The 21,892-nt window shown below is 41.0% G+C and overlaps 1 protein-coding gene across 1 annotated transcript in view; it reads left to right on the forward strand.

The window, feature by feature from the left end:
• Positions 1–5,678: 5,678 nt before the first annotated feature.
• IDO2 (indoleamine 2,3-dioxygenase 2) overlaps positions 5,679–21,892 on the forward strand; it is a 70,015-nt gene continuing 53,801 nt past the window's right edge. Inside the window, exon 1 of the mRNA XM_073018042.1 lies at positions 5,679–7,041. Within this exon, the coding sequence (XP_072874143.1) occupies positions 6,943–7,041 (99 nt within the window). The 5' untranslated portion in view covers positions 5,679–6,942. The remainder of the gene's footprint in view (positions 7,042–21,892) is intronic.

The raw sequence follows: 21,892 nt of genomic DNA on the forward strand, positions 1-21,892 counted from the left end.
TATGAATATGCTTCCAGATTTATTCTACTTACAGGATCTGTCTCTATTTTATAAGGCCATCTATTTTACAAGGTACTGTAAATGCATTTTGATGAAAAAAATTACCCTGCTATTGATTTTGAGGTCTGGTATTATGATAGAGCAAATACTATCCAAAAGAGATTTAATTCAAGTCATTGCAAAATCTTGGAAAATTTGTGAGAAATCTTACACATTGAAAGGAGGAAGAAAAGTTGTTAGCTTGAAAATGTGTTCCACTGTGAGCAATTCTCTGCAAATCTACCCCCAAAAGTCAAGGATGCTGACAGGCTGAAGAAAGAGGCTAGCAAATCTAGTTTCTCAGAAAAAGAAAAATTAATAGGGACTTATGAACAGAAGCCGTTTGAGATGAGATGCCCTGAGATGAGTTGGTGGATCCTCACACTATTATCCCTAGACCCAGGGCTTATATACCACAGGAAAAGTCAATTGCAGTAATTTGTTTAACCGCAGGATTTACAGCAAGTACATGCTCTTAAGAGTAGATTAAGTAGTAACCTTAGAGGCATTCCTAGAACTGGAGTTAATCAGAAGTCAACATGGTGGATTAGCATCCAAGATGGAGTTGCTTTAGCCTCCACAAAGAGAAAATGAAAATATATTTGGTCAATGCTAATTAGGCGTGTTCCATTTGTTTGAAACTGAAATCTATAATTTCCAAAGAAGAAAATAAAAGTGGAAGTCGTCCTTCCTTTTTGGTATTCATAGACAAGCTGGCAGTGTTAGGCCCCTAAGGACTTATCACCTCCTCCTTCTGTGGGTCAAACTTTGCAGTGAGAGGAATGACATCTTTTAAAAGAATAATCATGACTAGTTTAATCATGACTAGTTCATCTTCTCTGCAATAGATACTCATATTTAACATATCTATTGTCATATTACAAAGAATATGATTTCACAGCTACAACTTTGGGACAAACTCCTTTTCTGGCACTCTCAATGATCATCTTCCAAAATCAGAACAGCTTTTGAATTCTATTTTGTGGAAAACGTTGTTTGAGCGACACAGTAAACTCTGTGGATCTCTGTGGATACAGTTGAATGATGGCTCCCAATTTATCATGCAGGCAGGATTATATTCCAACAGTTATATTTCACAGAAAGGCAAAATAACTAAGTATAGAGAAAATGAAAAATTTCCATTTTTCATTTTTGCATCAAACAGAAATTACAGTGTCTTTCATCTCTTTAAAGTTTTCTTATCAAAATACTAGTTTTCATCAATTAAAACTTTATTTAGGTAGATATATTTCATAAATAACTTTATTGGCTTAAAGGGAATGATTTTTCTGTAATATAACTTTCTATTTCAGGAAGCTTTTCTATGAGAACTTAAAACTATACCAAATTATCTTTTTCTTTTGTTTTTGAGACAAAGTGTCACTTTGTCACTCAGACTGGAATACAGTGGTGTGTTCCTAGCTCACTGCAGCCTTGAATTCCTGGGCTCAACTGATCCTGCTACCTCAGGCTCCCATGGAGCTAGGACTACAGGCATGCACCACTACATCTGGCTAATTTTTTATATTTTTGTAGAGACATGGTCTGGCTACGTTGCCCAGGCTGGTCCCAAACTCCTGGCCTCAGGGAATCTCCTGCATCAACCTCCCAAAGTGTTGGGATTACAGGTGTGAGCAACCATGTCATCTCAAAACATGTGTATTTTAATGAGACAACAAAGATCAAGGGAACTTTAGTCCTTACAATGTAATGATCAAAAAGTGAAATAGATAATCAACATAACATTGCTTATAGACAATGCAAACAAACTTACTGCATTTGTATATTTGTAATGAACTGTTTTTTAAAAACAAAATGTAAAATGTGTGTATTTTACTTGCGCTTTTATTGTTTCCCTACTTCTCAGACATGTTAAGAACTATGGAAAAAAGATATGGGAGTTTGTGAAAATTTAAATAATTTGTATTTATATTACAAGAAACAGATATTAGAATATGTTTGTTTTATATTTCTTTTGTAGCAGAATTTTCTAGCCAGGCATGGTGGCTTACACCTGTAATTCCAGCACTTTGGGAGGCTGAGGTGGGACAATCACTTGAGCCCAAGAGTTTGAAATCAGCGAGGGCAACATAGTGAAACTCTTATCTCTACAAAAACTTCTCTGTCTGTATCTATATCTATGTAAAGGAATTTTGTGAGGAAAACTAAATATTTTTTATATATATGAATTTTCTCAGGAAATATATCTGCAAATGAATTTTATAAAACATAACATCACTTTATCCTTGATTTATTTCATTTAACAATTATTTTAAAGTAACATACTAATAAACTCATTTTAAAAACTGCTATGACCATAAAACTATTAGAGATAACATAAGAGAAAATCTAGGTAACCTTGGGTTTGGAGATAACTTTTTATATACAACACCAAAGGCACAATCAAAGAAAAAAAATGACAAGTGCTATATCACTATCAACATTAAAATGTGATCTGGGAAAGACGTCATTAAGAGAACAAAAAGACAAGCCACAGACTGGGAGAAAATATTTGCAAAAGACATATGTGATAAAAGACAATTATCAAAATATACAAATAATTCTTAAAACTCAAAAATAAGAAAATGAACAACTCAGTTAAATAATGGACAAAAGATCTGAACAGAAACCCCATCAAAGAAGAAATACAAGTGGCAAGCATATGAAAATATGATCTACATCATATGCCATTAGGAAATTGCCAATTAAAACAATGAGATACCACTACATTTCTACTACATTGGTGAAAATCCCCAACACTGACAGCACTCAGTGCTGGTGAGGATACGATGCAGTAGAAATCCACGCTCATGCCGGTCACAGTGGCTCACGCCTGTAATCCCAGCACTTTGGGAGGCTGAGGGGGGTGGATCACGAGGTCAGGAGTTTGAGATCAGCCTGACTAACATGGTGAAACCCTGGTTCTACTAAAAATACAAAAATTAGCCGGGCGTGGTGGCACACGCCTGCTACTTGGGAGGCTGAGGCGGGAGAATTGCTTGAACCCGGGAGGTGGAGGTTGCAGTGAGCCGACAGTGCGCCACTGCGCTCCAGCCTGGGTGACAGAGCAAGACTCCAACTCAAAAAAAAAAAAAAAAGAGGCTGGGAATGGTGTCTCACACTTGTAATCCCAGCACTTTGGAAGGCCAAGGTAGGGCAGATCACTTGAGGTCAGGAGTTGGAGACCAGCCTTTCCAGCATGACAAAACCCTGTCTCTACTAAAAATACAAAAATTAGCCAGGAGTATTGGCGCATGCCTGTAGTCCCAGTTACTTGGGAGGCTGAGACAGGAGAATTCCTTGAACCTGGGAGGCGGAGGCTGCAGTGAGGGGAGATCGCACCACTGTACTCCAGTCTGAATGACAGGGCGAGACTGTCTCAAAAAAAAAAAAAAAAAAAGAAAGAAAGAAAGGAAGAAAAAAAAAAGAAAATTCCATGATTGCAGTCTTTAGGTATGTATGTATGTATGTATGTATGTATGTATTATTAAGTATAGTAAAATAAGGAGGGATAGATGTCATGGAAAATGTCAAGAAAGTAAAAGGGTTTTAAAAAAAAAGTAGGCTGCAATGTCAGATGTTTGAAAAGTTAATCAAGGAAAGGACTTAAATGTCCCCATTGAATTTAGGAAGAAAGAAGTAATTAATGAACTGGACAAAAACACTCAGTGTACCAGTGTTATCGATTTAGAAACTGAAACTAAGTATATCTGATGTTGCTTTTAGGAAACAAGTAAATGATGCCCTAAAAAGTTCAACTGTGACCGTTTATTTTTTTTCTTTTTCTAATTTCTCCTTGGCCCATTTCCAGAAAGCCCTAATACCCCGACTCATAGAAATGGATCCCTTGCTGTGCACTGGTACTACTGTGACTCATGGAAAGCTGATCATGGAACACAAGACGCCAAAATTCCCAGCCTTACTGTTAGGAAAGAAAGTTTCTGAGCACAATTGTGTCTAGTCAACTTCCTCTTCGTAAGAAAGAGGCCAGGCAGGGCTTCATGTAGGGTATGGCCCTGTGTTCCTTACTGGAGGGTAAGTTTCTGGGGCTGGGAGTAAAGCAGTGTGACCGAAAGCAGTACAAAGTTCTACCTGACAGGCAGACCCCGGTCCTACAAATATGAAGTCCATAATGAGACTGAGAGATCATCCATCCAACAAATATTTATTGAGTGCCAGGTATTGGGCTTGTGGCTAAAGGAAAATACAAAGTTGGGTTGGATATGGGTTCTGTTTTCAAGGAGCTTATAATCTAATAGGAAAGATGAGGTTACTACATTAGTAACAATCAGACCGGATAGAACTGGAAGTGTGATGCAAATGAGGTACAGATTGACTGTAGAATTTTGCAGAAAGAAAACAATTTTGAAGAAGTGTTCATGGAAGTATTAGCTTTTGAGATGTGCCTTAAAAGATAAGTGGGGTTTCTGTTGGAAACATTCAAAACTGTCTCTTCTAGCTATTTTAAAATATACAATATATTATTAACTATAGTCACCCTACTGTGCTATAAAACACTAGAACTTATTCCTGCTACCTAACTATAATTTTGTACCCACTAACCAACCTCTCCCTGTCCCTCCTCCCCCTATTCATCCCACCCTCTGGTAATCACTGTTCTACTCTCCCCTTCCCAAAACAAAGAAACGATCACTGTTTAGGTGATGGAGATGTCAATTACCCTGATTTGATCATTACACATTGCATACATGTATAGAAATATCACATGCAACTCTTAAGTATATACCATTCTTATGTACCAAATACAAATAAAATTGAAAAAAAAACTTTGGCTGGGTGCAGTAGCTCATGCCAGTGCTTTGGGAGGCTGAGCCAGGCGGATCACCTGAGGTCAAGAGTTCCAGACCAGCCTGACCAACACGGTGAAACCCTATCTCTTCTAAAAATACAAAAATAAGCCTGGTGTGATGGCAGGGGCCTGTAATCCCAGCTACTCAGGAGGCTGAGGCAGGAGAATTGCTTGAACCTGGAAGGCAGAGGCTACAGTGAGCTGAGATCGCTTCACTGCACTTCAGCCTGGGTGACAAAGCAAGACTCCATCTCAAAAAAAAAAAGAAAAAAAAGAAAAAACTTTAAAAGAGAGAAGTAGAAGTAGAGTAGAGATTCGTTGTGGTGACTGTCAAGAAAGTATTTTGGAAAGACAGTGTGAATAGCTAGACCAAAGAACAAAATACTAGTTATTTCAGGAGCAGTAAATCATTTTTGAGGGCTTGAGCAAAGGTCTTGCTAGAAAGGTGCTTAGAGGTCAAATTTTGGACATAATGCCAGGCAAAGTGGCTCATGCCTATAATCCCAGCACTTTGGGAGGCCAAGGCGGGTGGGTCTCCTGAGGTCAGGAGTTCGAGACCAGCCTGGTCAACATGGTGACACCCTATCTCTACTAAAAATACAAAAAATTGGCGTGGCGGTGGGTGCCTGTAATCCCAATTACTTGGGAGACTAAGGCAGGATAATCGCTTGAACCTGTTGAACCTGGGAGGCAGAGGTTGCATTGAGCAGAGATCACACCACTGCACTCAAGTCTGAGAAACAGGAGCAAAACTCTAGGACTAGAGCCGAGGTATGCAAAAAAAAAAAAAAAAAAAAAAAAAAAAAAACAGTCGAGTATTTAGTTAAATAATTCGTTCATGCTGTAAAAAGTAAAGTAGAGGTTCCTCTTCAAAGACTTTCCTCCCTGTCTCATTAGGAGGAAATAGTAACTTCTCTTAGAAACAAAATTTATTCAAAGACCTGTGCTAACATTCTTAAATATCTGCTAGCCGTAATAAGGAAATCAATGTATACTATGTTCTTAGCTCCCATAATTTAGCCTAAATATTTGCCCTGGCATGGTTATACTGGTCCAAGCAAGCACTAGGTCATAGCCTGTTCGTCTTCCTTATTTAAAAGTGTTTTTAGCTTTCTCAGCATTCCACAAGTTACTTCCTCCTTCCTTTGTTCTCCTCTACCTTTGCCTCTCTTAAAAAGTTCTAAATTGCTAAGCAATTGGGACAAATACAGAATGTGAGGTCCTGTTTCAGCCAATGGAAACCAGACATAGCAGTAGGGTGGACATATCAGGTTATAAATGACCCTGTCTCCTTTGTTCGGTGTACTCTCGTGGCAAAATTGCTGGTGAGTGTACCTTTTCTGCAGGGAGTAAAAATGGCCTTACTAAATAAATTTATGTTCAAGTGCTATTTCTTTACGGCACGGAGGAACAAACATTTCAAACAATGCTATTATCAAGTTTGTTAGTATTTATTATCTCATTTGCTAAACTCAAAAAAAAAATCTGTCTTTAACATGTTCAAATATTTCAAAAAGTTACTGTGCTGTTTCTTAAAATAAATCAATCGTAATCCTAGACTATGTTGCTCAAACTACATACAACACCCTCTGAGCTTCTGGCAGGCCCTTCCTCCCCTCCCTGCTCACCAGAGATCACTGAAATAATTGTCTGCATATAACTTCTAATTTTGATAGTTTACTCCACTTGGAGTAACTCTGACCCATTTGTCAAAGTTCGCAATGGAGCAGATTCCTGTTAGGGGACAGGTTTGATAAACCACGACCACAGGTCTATTTCATTTCTCCTTTTCCAATGTGGAACAAATTTGTCTCTGGGATTAAAACCACTTTTCTCATATTGGCCTGTGAGAGAAAATGAGGGAATTTCTTTGAGTTTGTTTGGTTTGTCTGTTTGTTTAATCAGCATTTTAAAAATTATTTACTCAGCCCTGTCTCAGAGATAGTCCATGGCAATCTGGAATTCAACCTCAGGGCAAAGTTCTCCCCTGTGCTTGAGACACTGCACAACTAACTGGAACCAAAGGTGTTTAATATATTAGGCACAGTAGATCCTTCAGTGACACTTTCCATGCAGATACTTAGAGCAAAATAATGGAGCCCCGAAGATCGAATGTGAAGACAGAGGTTCCATTGTCTTTGGAAAGATATCACATATCTGAAGAGTATGGCTTTCTTCTTCCAGATTCTCTGGTAAGGATAGAGCCTTGGTAAGAATAGGTCAGAATATGTTTCTTGAGATGTTGGTTGGTTTGTTTTTAAAAAATGTATGTGATTATTAAGAGACGTGCAATATAAATATCAAGTTGTTTAGCTGAGAAAGAGGCTACAAAGAGCATAGATGATCATTACCATCAAGAGAAGTGACAGATGCCATAGAGAACAGGTCAAATGGAATATTTTTTGTTTCAATTTCTTTTGACTAGATTGTCAGGCAAGAGAAATTATAAGCAAACCTGTAGTTATCAAGAAAAAGAATGAACTTAAATAGAAATAAATTATAAGAACAAATATAGAGCCTCAGCACCTGGGACATGGCACTTCCAAGTACATGAGCTAAGGTCACAGCAAGACTCAAGCTCCTTCAACAGAATACCTGGAATTTCTCTGTTAAATACTTTCTCCTTTGCATGACTACTTGTTTATAATGCAGATCCCTCCAGGAGCATTTACTTATAAACTGTCCTGGATCACTACCATGATATTTTGATGTAAATTAATTTATCTTGACTTGCTAGTGGGAGAAAAAAGATAACATGAGGAAACTTGGGTGCTTTCAGGGTTGGTAGGAAGGATGAAATCTTTGCAACAATTTCTGAGAAGGGGAAGGAAACCTTGCTAACAAACAATACCTCTTTCTTAATTCTACTGGAAACAAATGATCTCTCAGCAAGGGGAGCTTTACTTTCTGCAGAAAGAGTGCTACTCAATAGCTGTCCAGCCAGGAGAGCACACCAAACAAAGGAGAGAGTTATTTATAACCCGACTCATCACCCTACTGCTGTGTCCAGCTTCCATTGGCTGGAATAGGATCTCACATTTTATATTAGTTTAAAACGTTTTTAATTGGGTAAGGGAACAGAACAAAGAAAGAAAAGTAAGTTGCCCAGGGATAGTTAAGGAAGCATCTCCAAATAAGGAATGACATGCACTATGGGCTGGGGCTTTTCTAGTTCTGTCCAGGCATGTCGGAGCAAGCTACGACAGCTGATTTGGACAGCCACTAATAGTGACTAGCAATGTTATAGTAAAAAATTGTAACTTTTTATAATCTTTGAAGAAGAACTTTCCCATTTCTCACAGTGCCACTGCACTCCAGCCTGGGCAACGAGAGTGAAACTCCGTCTCAACAAAACAAAACTAAACTAAACTAAACAAAACAGCTCTCGGCCGGGCGCGGTGGCTCAAGCCTGTAATCCCAGCACTTTGGGAGGCCGAGACGGGTGGATCACGAGGTCAGGAGATCGAGATCATCCTGGCTAACCCGGTGAGACTCCGTCTCTACTAAAAAATACAAAAAAAAAACTAGCCGGGCGTGGTGGCGGGCGCCTGTAGTCCCAGCTACTCGGGAGGCTGAGGCAGGAGAATGGCCTGGACCAGGGAGGCGGAGCTTGCAGTGAGCTGAGATCCGGCCACTGCACTCCAGCCTGGGCTACAGAGCGAGACTCCGTCTCAAAAAACAAACAAACAAACAAACAAACAAAAAACAGCTCTCTACTCACGGAAGCAGCAGAATTCTTTATTTATATCACTCCGGTAACACTCAGAAGTAGACAAGCCTCAGTGTAGGTATTCAGTAAAAGCCCATTGAATTCTACACTATTCTTTAATCATAGTTAAATGGCAAATTGGGCTGAAGGGTGGAAGTGGAACTTCTAAATTACTGCAATGACTGCAACATCGAACCGCTATATATATATATATATATATATATATATTTTTTTTTTTTTTTTTCCCCAAGACGGAATCTCTTTCTGTTGCCCAGGCTGGAGTGCAGTGGTGCTGTGAGAAATGGGAAAGTTCTTCTTCAAAGATTATAAAAAGTTACAATTTCTTACTATAACATTGCTAGTCACTATTAGTAACTGTCCAAATCAGCTGTTGTAGCTTGCTCTGACATGCCTGGACAGAACTAGAAAAGCCCCAGCCCACAGTGCATATCATTCCTTATTTGAGATGCTTCCTTCACTATCCCTGGGCAACTTGCTTTTCTTTCTTTGCTCTGTTCCTTTACCCAATTAAAAACGTTTTAAACCAATAGCCAATTGGGTAACGTGTAAAATGTGAGATCCTATTCCAGCCAATGGAAGCTGGACACAGCAGTAGGGTGATGCGTCGGGTTATAAATAACTCTGTCTCCTTTGTTTGGTGTGCTCTCCTGGCTGGACAGCTATTGAGTAGCACCCTTTCTGCAGAAAGTAAAGCTCCCGTTGCTGAGAGATCATTTGTTCCCACGTTCATTCTTTTACTGTGACACCAAAAACTTCATTCCTAACAGCATGATCTCCGCTCATTGCAACCTCCGCTTCCTGGGATCAAGGATTCTCCTGCCTCAGCCTCCTGAATAGCTGGAACTACAGGCGTGCACCACCATGCCCGGTCAATTTTTGTATTTTTAGTAGAGAGGGGGTTTCACCATGTTGACCAACCCAGTCTCGAACTCCTGACCCTCAAGTGATCCGCCTCCCTTGGCCTCCCAAAGTGCTGGGATTACAGGCATGAGCCACTGCACTTGGCCTGGACCCCAAAGTTTTTAACCGAGTGGTCTTGGCCCTCATTTAGGTTGTAATAACAATAATAATAATAATAATTAAAAGTCAAGAGTTATAAGCAGAACCAGTTCTGCTTTTGCTACTCATGACTTTGAGGAAGTCATTTCCTCTGGATTTCAGCTAGCTCAAATGTAGAAAGAGGAGGTTGACACCTGATGGTCTGTAAAAACTTTGATAGTTTTAATGCTCTAGGCTTTGGACCACAACAGATGAGAAAAACAGTGTTGATAAGGGCTAAATGATGAAACGGATTTGCATTACAATTTGAGTCCTAAGTAGAATTAAGGAAGAGGTATTGTTTGTTAGCAAGATTTCCTTCCCCTTCTTAGAAATTTCTAATGGCAGAGTCTCGGCTCACCACAACCTCCACCTCCCGGGTTCAAGAGACTCGCCTGCCTCAGCCTTGGCAAGTAGCTGGGAGTACAGGCCTGTGGCACCACGCCCAGCTAATTTTGTATTTTTAGTAAGATACAGAGTTTCTCTGTGTTGGTCAGGCTGGTCTCCAACTCCCGACCTCAGGTGATCCACCTGCCTCGGCCTCCCAAACTGCTGGGATTACAGGCATGAGCCACCGCTCCCGGCCCAGCTGTTAGTTTTGAAATCAAATTACAAATCTGCAAGTAACTCCAGCATCAGTAGTAATGACAGCGGGGATGCTGATGAAAGGCTCCGTTTTCTGGGGTATATATCCTGGTTCTTTGTCTCCACCGAGAAAAGAATTCACGACACGGATACACACGAGTGGATTTAGGAGCTGAAAGTTTAATAGACATAAAAGAAGAGAGAGAGAAAACGCTTCTTTATGCTGAGAAAGTGGGTCGCCCAAGAGGGTCTGCTTTGCGGTGGAAGGCAATGGATTTTGTACAAAGGCTTGACGAGGCGGTGATTGATTTACATAGGGCCCAGGGGATTGGTTTGATCAGGTATGTCATTTACATAGCCGGGGAAAAGACTGGCCCTCCCACCCTAGTGTTTTATTATGCAAATACAGCCTCCACCTGGCGGCCGCCGGGATACCTTTACACGTGGTTTTACCTGGAGGCTGTCATGATGCCGACACACCTGGTGACAAGGAAAAGAGTGAGGGCCGGACGCAGTGGTTCATGCCTGTAATCTCAGCACTTTGGGAGGCCAAGGGGGATGGATCACCTGAGGCCAGGAGTTCGAGACCTGCCGGTCCAACATGGTAAAACCCCGTCTCTACAGGGGGTTTAGATACGAAAATTAGCTGGGTGTGGTGGTGAGCACCTGTACTCCCAGCTACTCAGGAGGCTGAGGCAGGAGAATCGCTTGAACCCAAGAGGTGGAGGTTGCAGTCAGCAGAGATCGTACCACTGCACTCCTGACTGGGTGACGGAGTGAGATTTTGTCTCAAAAAAAGAAAAACAGAAGAGAGCATAATCTCCATATTGAATGTTCCTGGCTTCCAGGTACAGCTGCTGTCGTTTACATATGAAAGCTCCTAGTTTGCAATCTATCAGGCTGCTTTCAGTTAGAGAAGAAGTGGTTTCAGGCTGCTTTTTAGTAAAGGAAAAATCCAGTGAGACCTCTTTCACCCTTTCTAGCTGCCTACAAATAATTTCTTAATAACTTCGGTATTACTATGCACAGTTGGGTTGTGGTCCAGAGGACCAGACTGTTTCCTCTGACACTGCCACTAGGTTGACCAAGTGTCCCTATTTGTTGGGTACCGGATGGACTCCTGACATGCAAGACTCTCAGTACTAAACCAGGAAAGTGCTGGGACAATTTTGATGAGTTAGTCACCCTAAGTTGCACTTAGTAGCTCTTGTGACTTTGAGTGAATCACAAACATCCCCTAACCCTCAATTTTCACATTTACTGAATGGAGATCTGATGCCACCTCCACCAGATTCCTATGGAGAATGAATGTGAAAACACTTTCATAAATCCAGTGTAAGGACCAGAAGCCAGTCTTCTGACCTTGAGCCAGTGCTTTTTAAAACTCCACTCTATATGTCTAACCCAATTCAGGAATATCCTGCCTAGTTCCAAAGGAAGAAAAGACCAAGTTGCTCTTATTGGGATTAAAAGTGTACACTGAGCTGAGGAAAAATAATATTACAAATGAGCTAAACATGACGTAGATCCACAGTTTTAGAGTTCCTCTCTTTGTTCTTTCCTCTTTGTAACTATGGAAACAGGAGAAACAGATGAGAATCAAGTTCTCATGACACTCCCTGCCTGATATACTATGGTTTCGTTGATGGAATTTCCATTCCTGAGCTTATGTGGAAAAAAAGTCCCTTGAGAAACTGGTTTTACTCCGTTATGATAGTTTTCCCCAGATTTCTCAAAATGTACTTCCCTGTTTCAGTTTTGATTTTCTTTCATTGGTTTGACCATTTTCAACAACTCCCTTTCTGGGAAGAGGTAGCAGAAGGACATTTTCATCAAAATCTGCCCCAGGTTGCTTCACAGATGAGGAGGGACCCAGTCACTAAAATCACCAGGCAGAGTGTTGCAAGAGCAGATGGAGAATCACGATTGGCTGTCCTGCTCAAGGGGACACCAGATCTTACTTTCCTTTAGTTGAAAGGCAAGCGTCAGAGTCAGGAGGCTGTACTTTCATGTCCAGTGGCCCCAGAAGTTCCTTCAGTATCTCTTTTGGTTTCTCACTATAGATAGTTGCTTGAACGTGTGTGAAGAAAACATGGTCAAGACAGTGACTTAAAAAAATTCTGTTTTTGGGGAAGGAGTCTGACTTGGTTTCAAATATTGTATCCCATTGTTTCTGTCAACGTTCAAACCTTTCCAAGTTCCAACATTTATTGTGGAAAATGTGTGCCTCACCAACTCATACAAATAAATGGTTCATGTGCCCTACATGTGTACGGGGGCATGGATGTGTGTTCCTGGAGGGAGGGCTAATTTCTCTTTAGACATGGAGAATACAAAGAAATAAATTAGCTTGGCATCAAGAAAGTTAGAGCAGGCGACAAGAGTGAGGAGAACTGAGAGAGCTTAGATGTGAGGCTCTGGAGTTCAGATTTTTTTTTTTTTGAGATGGCGTCTTGTACCCCAGGTTGGAGGGCAATGGCGAGATCTCAGCTCACTGCAACCTCTGCCTCTGGGGTTCAAGCGATTCTCCTACCTCAGCCTCCTGAGTGGCTGGGATTACAGGCATGAGCCACCACACCTGTCTAATTTTGTAGTTTTAGTAGAGACGGGGTTTCTCCATGTCTCACTTTATTTTTACTGATTGTATTATTATTATTATTATTTTCGAGATAGAGTCTCACTTTGTCACCCAGGCTGGAGTGCAGTGACGCCATCTCAGCTCCCTGCAACCTCTGCCTCCTGGGTTCAAAGGATTCTCCTGCCTCAGCCTCCCGAGTAGCTGGGATTACAGGAGCCCGCCACCACACCCAGCTAATTTTTGTATTTTTAGTAGACGAGGTTTCACCATATTGGCCAGGCTGGTCTCGAACCCCTGACCTCAAGTGATCCACCCGCCTCGGCCCTCCATCTCAAAACAAAAACAAAAATAATAACAAAACTTTTCTCTTCTACCTGAGATGTTTAAATTTAAATCACACCATTTGTACAAAAATTCCCTATCTTGTCCTTAAAAATAATTTGCAATCACTAGCTAGTTTTGAGAACAATTGCCATCTTAACTGAATACTATTTGTTCTGTCTCTCTAGTTTCAACTTAATAACTCTTTGTGAATTTTCTATTCTTTCAAACATTTTCTGGCCATTTTATTGTTTTCATTTAGTGAAAACTTATTCACCGGTTTCCATGCCTAAGCGCATTTAGGAGGTTGCTTAGGATACAGACGTGATAAAAAGACCAGTGTGAAAACTCTCCACTCCTACACATTACATTCTAGTCTTCATCTCCTGGCATTTAAGTCCTCAGTGATTCCATGCACTTTTGCTTTTGGTTTGGGCAGATGCTCTGAGTTCAATGTTTCTTTGAGATGAGGACCCCCTATTCAACTCACAAATCCCATAAGGAGGTCTCTGTGCCTTTGCTGGTGCCCCAGACAGGGTGCTGATCCTTACTTACCTTCAAGATTGTGAAGTCAGATTTAATAGTATAGTGGTTTATGAGAGCTGCTGTAACAGCAGTCACAAACAGTTGGGCTTAAAATACCACAAACGGGGGCTTAAATCACGGAAGTTGATTTTCTCACAGTTCTTGAGGCAGGAAGTCCAAGATCAAGGTGTCGGGGAGTTGGTTTCTTCTGAGGTCTCGCTCCTTGGCTTGTAGACGACCTCCTTATTATTGTGTCCTCACATGGTCTTTTCTCTGCCATGCACAAATTCCCCATGTTCCCATGTCTCTCTTTTTTTTTTTTTTTTTTTCAAAACAGGGTTGCACTCTGTCACCCAGGTTGGAGTGCAGTGGTGCAATCTCAGCTCACTGCAACCTCTGCCTCCTGGGTTCAAGCGATTCTCCTGCCTCAGCCTCCTGAGTAGCTGGGGTTACAGGTGCACTCCACAAAGCCCAGCTAATTTTTTGTATTTTTCGTAGAGATGGGGCTTCGCTATGTTGGTCAGGTTGGTCTCGAACTCCTGACCTCAAGTGATCTGCTCACCTTGGCCTCCCAGAGTGCTAGGATTACAGGTGTGAGCTACTGTGCCTGCTCTCCCCCGTCTCTTTGTGTCCAAATTTCCTCTTCTTTATGGACACCAATCAAATTAAATTGGACCCACCCTAAAGGCCTCATTTCAATGTACCTTCTTCAAGGGCCCATCTCCAAATACAGTTATATTTTTAGGTACTAGGGCTAGGGCTTCAGCACAAGAATTTGGGGGAGACACAATTTAACACATACCACAAAGTATAAGGCCAGGAAAAAATATTCTGGCATGCTAGATGGACTCATTAACCAATATTAACCAATATTAACCAATTAACAAATATTTCTTTAATATTTGCCGGGTTTTTTGTTTTTTGTTTTTTTTTTTTTGAGACAGTTTCACTCTTGTTGCCCACAGTGGCACAGTCTTGACTCACTGCAACCTCTGCTTCCTGGGTTCAAGTGATTCTCCTGCCTCAGCCTCCCAAGTAGCTGAGATTACAGGCACGTGCCACCACACCCAGCTTATTTTTTGTATTTTTAGTAGAGATGGGGTTTCACTGTGTTGGTCAGGCTGGTCTCAAACTCCTGACCTCAGGTGATCCACCAGCCTCGGCCTCTGAAAATGCTGGGATTACAGGTTGCCTGGTGATTTGTGAGAGGAATGACTGAGCTCTCATGCCAGGTCAGGGGAGGGAACAGAGAAAGTTGAATACTCTGACAATAGCCATGATCCAAAGCTCTTAAGCTTAGGCTCAAATCTACCCACGCCTCAAGGAAGAAAACAAATAAATTAAAAAAAAAGAAAAAGAAATACCCCAATGTCAGGTCCCACGCTTTTTAGAAATAATTTCAGCAAAACTTTGTTGCTATTTTGGCATGTCCTCTACTGTAGTAGTTTATCAAAATACTGTCCCCAGACTTTTTCTGTATTTCTAGATTTTACTGTTTAATGTATAATAATAATGTTCTAACATGAAAACATAATCATAGCAATGCTCAGATTCACTTTATCTTTAAATATATTGTTGAACTCAATTTTATAACATCTTCAGAATTGTCTTTTTGTATTCATAAATAGCAACAGTGGATAGTGGCCTTGGTTAGTGTTATTTCAAGGATTAATCTTTAGGTTACATTTTCTTCATAAGATGCATTAGATGCCTTTTTTTTTTTTTTTTCTTTTTTCTTTTTTTTTGAGACAGAGTCTCGCTCTGTTGTTCAGGCTGGAGTGCAGTGGCACAGTCTCGGCTCACTGCAATCACCACCTCCTGGGTTCAAGAGATTCTCTTGACTCAGCCTTCTGAGTAACTGGGATTACAGTCACACACCACCATGCCCGGCTAATTTTTGTATCCTTTATAGTAAACATGGGATTTCCCCATATTGGCCTGGCTGATCTCCAACTCCTGACCTCAAGTGATCTGTCCGGCTTGGCCTCCCAAAGTGCTGGGATTACAGGCATGAGCCACTACACTCAGCAAATTAGATGCCTTCTCATGCTTTTCTGTGTTCTGAAACAGATCATCTATCTGTTGATATAGCATAGCTCTTCAGACTACAGACATTTTAAGCTGTACGTTTTGAATTACATTTTCTATTCCCTTTACGCTTATTGTTCTAGTTAGGTTTTTTATTTCTAAATAAAAATTTGAATTTTTGCAATTTCACAAATGGTAACTCAGTTGAAATTTTCAAGTGTATTAGCAAAATTTATTCATAGCAGCCTGTTGCATTTCATTAAGAATTGATTTTTTTTCTTATTCCCTGTTGAAGTTTGTTTATAAAATATAGTAATAGTAATAACTATACAGAAAGTGTTCACTTTGTAGTAGGCCCTGTGTTAACTTTAACTACACTTTTAAAATCTAAACCTCACAGTAGTCTTGGCTGGGCACGGTGACTCACTCCTGTAATCCCAGCACTTTGGGAGGCTGACGTGGGTGGATCACAATGTCAGGAGTTCGAGACTAGCCTGGCCAACATGGTGACACTCTGTCTCTACTAAAAAGACAAAAATCAGCCGGGTGTGGTGGTGCATGCCTGTAGTGCCAGCTCTTCGGGAGGCTGAGGCAGGAGAATTGCCTGTACCCAGGTAGCAGAGGTTGCAATGAACCGAGATTGCACAAGTGCACTCTAGGCTGGACGATAGAGTGAGACTCCATCTCAAAAAAAAAATAATAATAATAAATAGATCAATAAATAAAATAAAGATATAATCCTCACAATAGTCTTCACCATTTGCAAATGATCCATTTGACAATAAATGAATTCAGTGCTATCTCTGAAATATACTTCCAAGGTGACCAGTTTTCCCCATTTCCACCCCAGTGTAATCCACCTTCATGTAGCCCCAGGACTATTGTCTCCTCCCCTTGTTTCCTTATTTCCATTCCTGTTCAGCTGTAACACATTCTGTGCATAGCAGTCAAGTGATGCTTAAAAATGAGAATCAGGCTAGAGGTGGTAGTTCACATCTATAATCCCAGCACTTCGGGAGGCTGACACAGGAGAATCATATGAGGCCAGGGGTTTGAGATCAGCCTGGGCAAAATAGCGAGACCCCATCTCTACAAAAATAAAAAAGAATTAACTGTGCATGATCCTACGTGCCTGTATTCCCAGCTACTTGGGAGGCTGAGGTGGGAGGACTGCTTGACCCAGGGAGTTTGAGGCTGCAATAAGCTATATTTGTACCACTACACTCCAGTGTGGGTGACAGAGTGAGATCCTGTCTCCAAAAACCGTAAAATGAAAACGAAACCTTGATAATCTGCTCTTTAAAGCTCTTCCTACAGGGCCCCTGTGATGCTCACCTGTCTCTAGAAGGGCATGTAATAGCGCTTTCTCCTTCACTTTACTTTGATGCAATGTCAGAACAGCTTCTTTCCATCAAAACTTAAACCTTTTATTTCATTTAAAATAATCTGCTTCAAATTCTAATCTTTCCAATAGTTTAAGTTCTAATTTTTCTGATGTTAATATTGTCACTCAAGTTTCCTGTTCATGTTTACCTGGTTTATTTTATTTTATTTTAAAGTTTATCTATTTATTTATCTATTTATTTATTTATTTATTTAAGGTGGAGTCTCCCTCTGTCGCCCATGCTGGAGTGCAGTGGTGCGATCTCAGCACACTGCAAGCTCTGCCTGCCGGGTTCACGCCATTCTCCTGCCTCAGCCTTCTAAGTAGCTGGGACTACAGGCGCCCACCATCACTTCCGGCTAATTTTTTGTATTTTTTTTTTAGGAGAGATGGGGTTTCACCGTGTTAGCCAGGATGGTCTCGATCTCCTGACCTCGTGATGCGCCCGCGTCTGCCTCCCAAAGTGCTGGGATTACTGGCGTGAGCCACCGCGTCCAGCCTTTATTTTATTTTTTGTGGCGGAGTCTTGCTCTCTTCCCCAGGCTGGAGTGCAGTGGCTTGATCTTGGCTCACTGCAACCTCTGCCTCCCAGATTGAGGCGATTCTCCTGCCTCAGCCTCCTGAACAGCTGGGATTACAGGCACCTGCTACCACGCCCAGCTAATATTTTCTTTTTTTGGAGACAGAGTCTCACTTGGTCGCCCAGGCTGGAGTGCAGTCGCGTGATCTCAGCTTACTGCAACCTCCTCCCCCTGGGTTCAAGCGATTCTCCTGCCTCAACCTCCTAAGTAGCTGGGATTACAGACGTCTGCCACCACACCCAACTAATTTTTGTATTTTTAGTAGCTAAGTAGCTGGGATTACACCACGCCTGGCTAATTTTTGTATTTTTCGTAGAGACGGGGTTTCACCATGTTGGCCAGGCTCCTCTCGAACTCCTGATCTCAAGTGATTCGCCCATCTCAGCCTCCCAAAGTGCTGGGATTACAAGTGTGAGCCACCGGGCTCGGCACCTGGTTTATTTTTGTGCATGCTTTTATTTTTAATTTTCCTATGCTACTTTTTTAGCCAAAATTTATACTTAATCTAATCAAGCATTAAGCTAACGAAGAGTTTAGTGTTCATATATAAAATACAGTTTTACAAATCTATTTTTCTTTAAATTATAAATGTGTTAAGAATATTATCCAATGAAATGATCCAGAAGCAAAAAGATGGCTGTGTGTCTTTTCAATATCATCCTGGAGCATTGTCTCAACCATCTCACTTTATGGTGATTAAATCATCTAGAGGTTTTCCCTTTGTTTTCTGTGTTACTTAGTATTGATTAATACTGTTGCACTACTTCAGTATGAAATTACACAGTAATTTGTAGAATTTTTTTTTTTTTTTTTTTTTTGAGACAGAATCTAGCTTTGTTGCCCAGGCTGGAGTGCAGTGGTGCGATCTTGGCTCACTAGAAGCTCTGCCTCCCGAGTTCAGGCCATTCTCCTGCCTCAGCCTCCTGAGTAGCTGGGACGACAGGTGCCCACTACCACGCCCGGCTAAATTTTTGTATTTTTTTTAGGAGAGACGGGGTTTCACCCTGTTAGCCAGGATGGTCTCAGTCTCCTGACCTTGTGATCCACCTGCCTCGGCCTCCCAAAGTGCTGGGATTACAGGTGTGAGCCACCGTGCCTGGCCGTTAATTTGTAGATGTTTATACAGAAGAGCAGCAAAATATTTCTGTTGAGTAGAAAATATAACTCCAATGCTTATGACTGCACTCTCTATAGGACACTAACTCATGGTGTGTCTAACCCAGCAATTTTATGTCAACACTCTTTTCTCAAACCTCTATAAACTTTGGCTGGACACAGTGGCTCACACCTGTAATCCCAGCACTTTGAGAGGCTGAGGCAGGTGGATCACCTTAGGTCAGGAGTTCGAGACAAGGCTGGTCAACATGGCAAAATCCCATCTCTACTAAAAATACAAAAAATTAGCCAGGCATGGTGACACACACCTGTAATCCCAGCTACTCAGGAGGCTGAGGCAGGAGAATCTCTTGAACGCAGGAGGTGGAGCCAAGATCGCGCCACTGTACTTCAGCCTGAGCGATAGAATGAAACTGTGTCTCAAAATAAATAAATAAAATAAATAAATCAGAGATTGTGAATAGGATGTTGGATGTGCCCAAGTTATGAATTAATTAGGAGCTTGAACCCACGAGGCAGAGGTTGCAGTGAGCCGAGATCGCACCACTGCACTTTAGCCTGAGTGATAGAATGAAACTGTGTCTCAATCAATCAATCAATCAGAGACTGTGAATAGGATGTTGGATGTACCTAACTTATGAATTAATTGGGAGCTTGAACCCAGGTTTGTCTCAGATCCTCAGAGACCGAAGACTTCCAAGTGATTTGTGGGTAATGTATAGGTCTATACTACTCCTAATTCACAGTTTTCAGACTTCCCTGGGTTCTCACGGACCTTCCATGTCGTTTGTATGTTTAGGTTGAGGTCCCTGGTCTTTTCCCCTCTGTAATTAATTTCACACCTACCCCTATCTCAACTCACACAACTTGATTTTCACTCTCATCTGCTGAGAAATTGAGTCCATAAAAAGTGAACTCTTTTAAACTCCAGATCTTCTCCTACTGCTGCTGCAAGGACAGACATTCCATTCTTGTTCTCTCTCTCCTCCTTCACTTCTTCTAGTCCTTTGCTCCTTCTGCATTCGATTACTCTCTTCTCTCCTTTGTGTTCAATCTCTCCTTCTTGCAATAGCCAACTATAAACTGCTCAAGCTTCTCATTCTTAAAAGATCACTCTTAAATGCAAATTCCCTGCTGCCTTATGGCTCTCCTTCAAAAGTAATCTACATTTTCTCTATTTTCTACTTCCTCAACACACTAACATTTGAATCCTGCTTCTATGACCCTGACCTAAATTTCTATTAAAGGTACATAGATAAACTAATATGTATTTGTGACTTCCTAATATTGTTTTGATTTTTAAAGAGGTCAATCTTACTTTAACTCTGTAATGATGCGTTCGACCTTCTGATGATTCTCTACTTCTGTGAAATCCTCTACTGTCTTGACTTCTATAGGGTCATTCTATTCAAGCTCATTGAACGTCTGTCACTATGTTTTTGATCTGTATTGCTGCAGTTAGTTCCTCTATCTGCCTTGTGAATATTCTCCATTGTGTTAATCTAGGCTTTCTTCTCCTTTCGCTTTTCATATTACCTCAAATGGTTTTATACACTCTTGTGGTTTTAACCACAATGTAGAGTTTTTGCTGTAGTTATGCTTTCAAATTGCATATTTCTTTTTCTTTTTTTTTTCTGAAATGGTGTCTTGCTCTGTTACTCCAGTCTGGAGTGCAGTGGTACGATCTTGGCTCACTGCAACTTCCGCCTCCCAGGTTCAAGTGATTCTCCTACATCAGCCTCCCGAGAAGCTGGGATTACAGGCATGTGCCACTATGCCTGCTTAATTTTTTATTTTTAGTAGAGACAGGATTTCACCATGTTGGTCAGGCTGATCACAAACTCCTGACCTCAGGTGATCCGCCCTCCTCGGTCTCCTCAAGTGCTGAAATTACAGGCGTGAGCCACCATGCCTAGCCTCAATTGTATACTTCTAATATGACTTTTCTCCTGAACTTTAAACCGTGTATCCAACTTTTCACCATAGTCATATCTTTTGATTGCACAGGTAATTTAATGTCAATATATTTAAAAATGAATTTACCACATTTATCCCCACTCTTTGACTTTCACCTACATTTCTGTCTCAATTCCTGTTTCCATCCATTCATTTGCTCACCTAATTCTTAAACATGGAAATCATCCTCACTTCCTCTTCTTTACCCAAAAATTCAGTTGTGCAGGTTATACACTGAGAAAGGAGCCTCAGGTCAGTGTGATAAATCAGAGATTAATGAACTTTTTCTGTAGGACCAAATACTAAGTGCTTTAAACTTGCCTACCATATGGTTTCTGTTGCAACTACCAACTCTAGTGCTGTAATGCAAAAGCAACCATAGATAGTATGTAAACAAATGAGAGAGGCTGGGTGCCAATGAGAATTCACAAAAATTAATGTAGTTTACTGTCCCTTGGGTGAGAGTTGGGGGTCACTGAAATTCAGACTATGTCTTACTTGGTTAAATCATGGGCCTAGAGTGGGCATATAAATGGAGCTATTGGGCTAGTGATTTTCTTACCTTAAGCCCCCAGACCCAAATTTAATCATCACATCGTTTCAATTTCATTTTCTGGATATATCTTGAATATATGGCTTCTCCTTTCCAAATTCATTGTCATTGCCTAAGTTTAGTCCTTGAACAATATTTTAAAGACTTCCTTATCTGACTTTGTATCTTAAAGTCCTACAAATTTATGCTCCTAAAATTCAAATCAAACCATGTCACCAACTTACATAAAGGGAAAATTCATATATTCTACACACAGCACATTTCATATAACTTTCTAGGCTCGTCTTTCATCATCCTTTTGATGCAGGATTTTTGGCTCCTTAGTTCAGCAGAATTCAGGATCTCATCTCATGACCAGGAAGAATTAGGCAGGTAGACATAATGAAGGGTGAGGATGATGCAATTTATTATGCGAAAGGGGAGCTCTCTGCAAAGAGAGGGGTTTCTCCAGCAGGCTCCCACCTCACAATGGAGTACCAGGACTTTCACAGGCACGCTGAAAAGGCCAGGCTCCTCCCTAGCATAAGGCACGAATTCCTGGTGGTTCCACCAGTTTTCCTAGTATGCATGTAGGCGTGCCCCAGCAAACCATAGGTAGCATCAGAAAAGGCAACATTTGATTACTTAAAAGGCATTATTCAGAAAGAA

This window comes from Chlorocebus sabaeus, chromosome 8 (genome assembly GCF_047675955.1).
Source record: "Chlorocebus sabaeus isolate Y175 chromosome 8, mChlSab1.0.hap1, whole genome shotgun sequence".
NCBI lineage: Eukaryota > Metazoa > Chordata > Mammalia > Primates > Cercopithecidae > Chlorocebus > Chlorocebus sabaeus.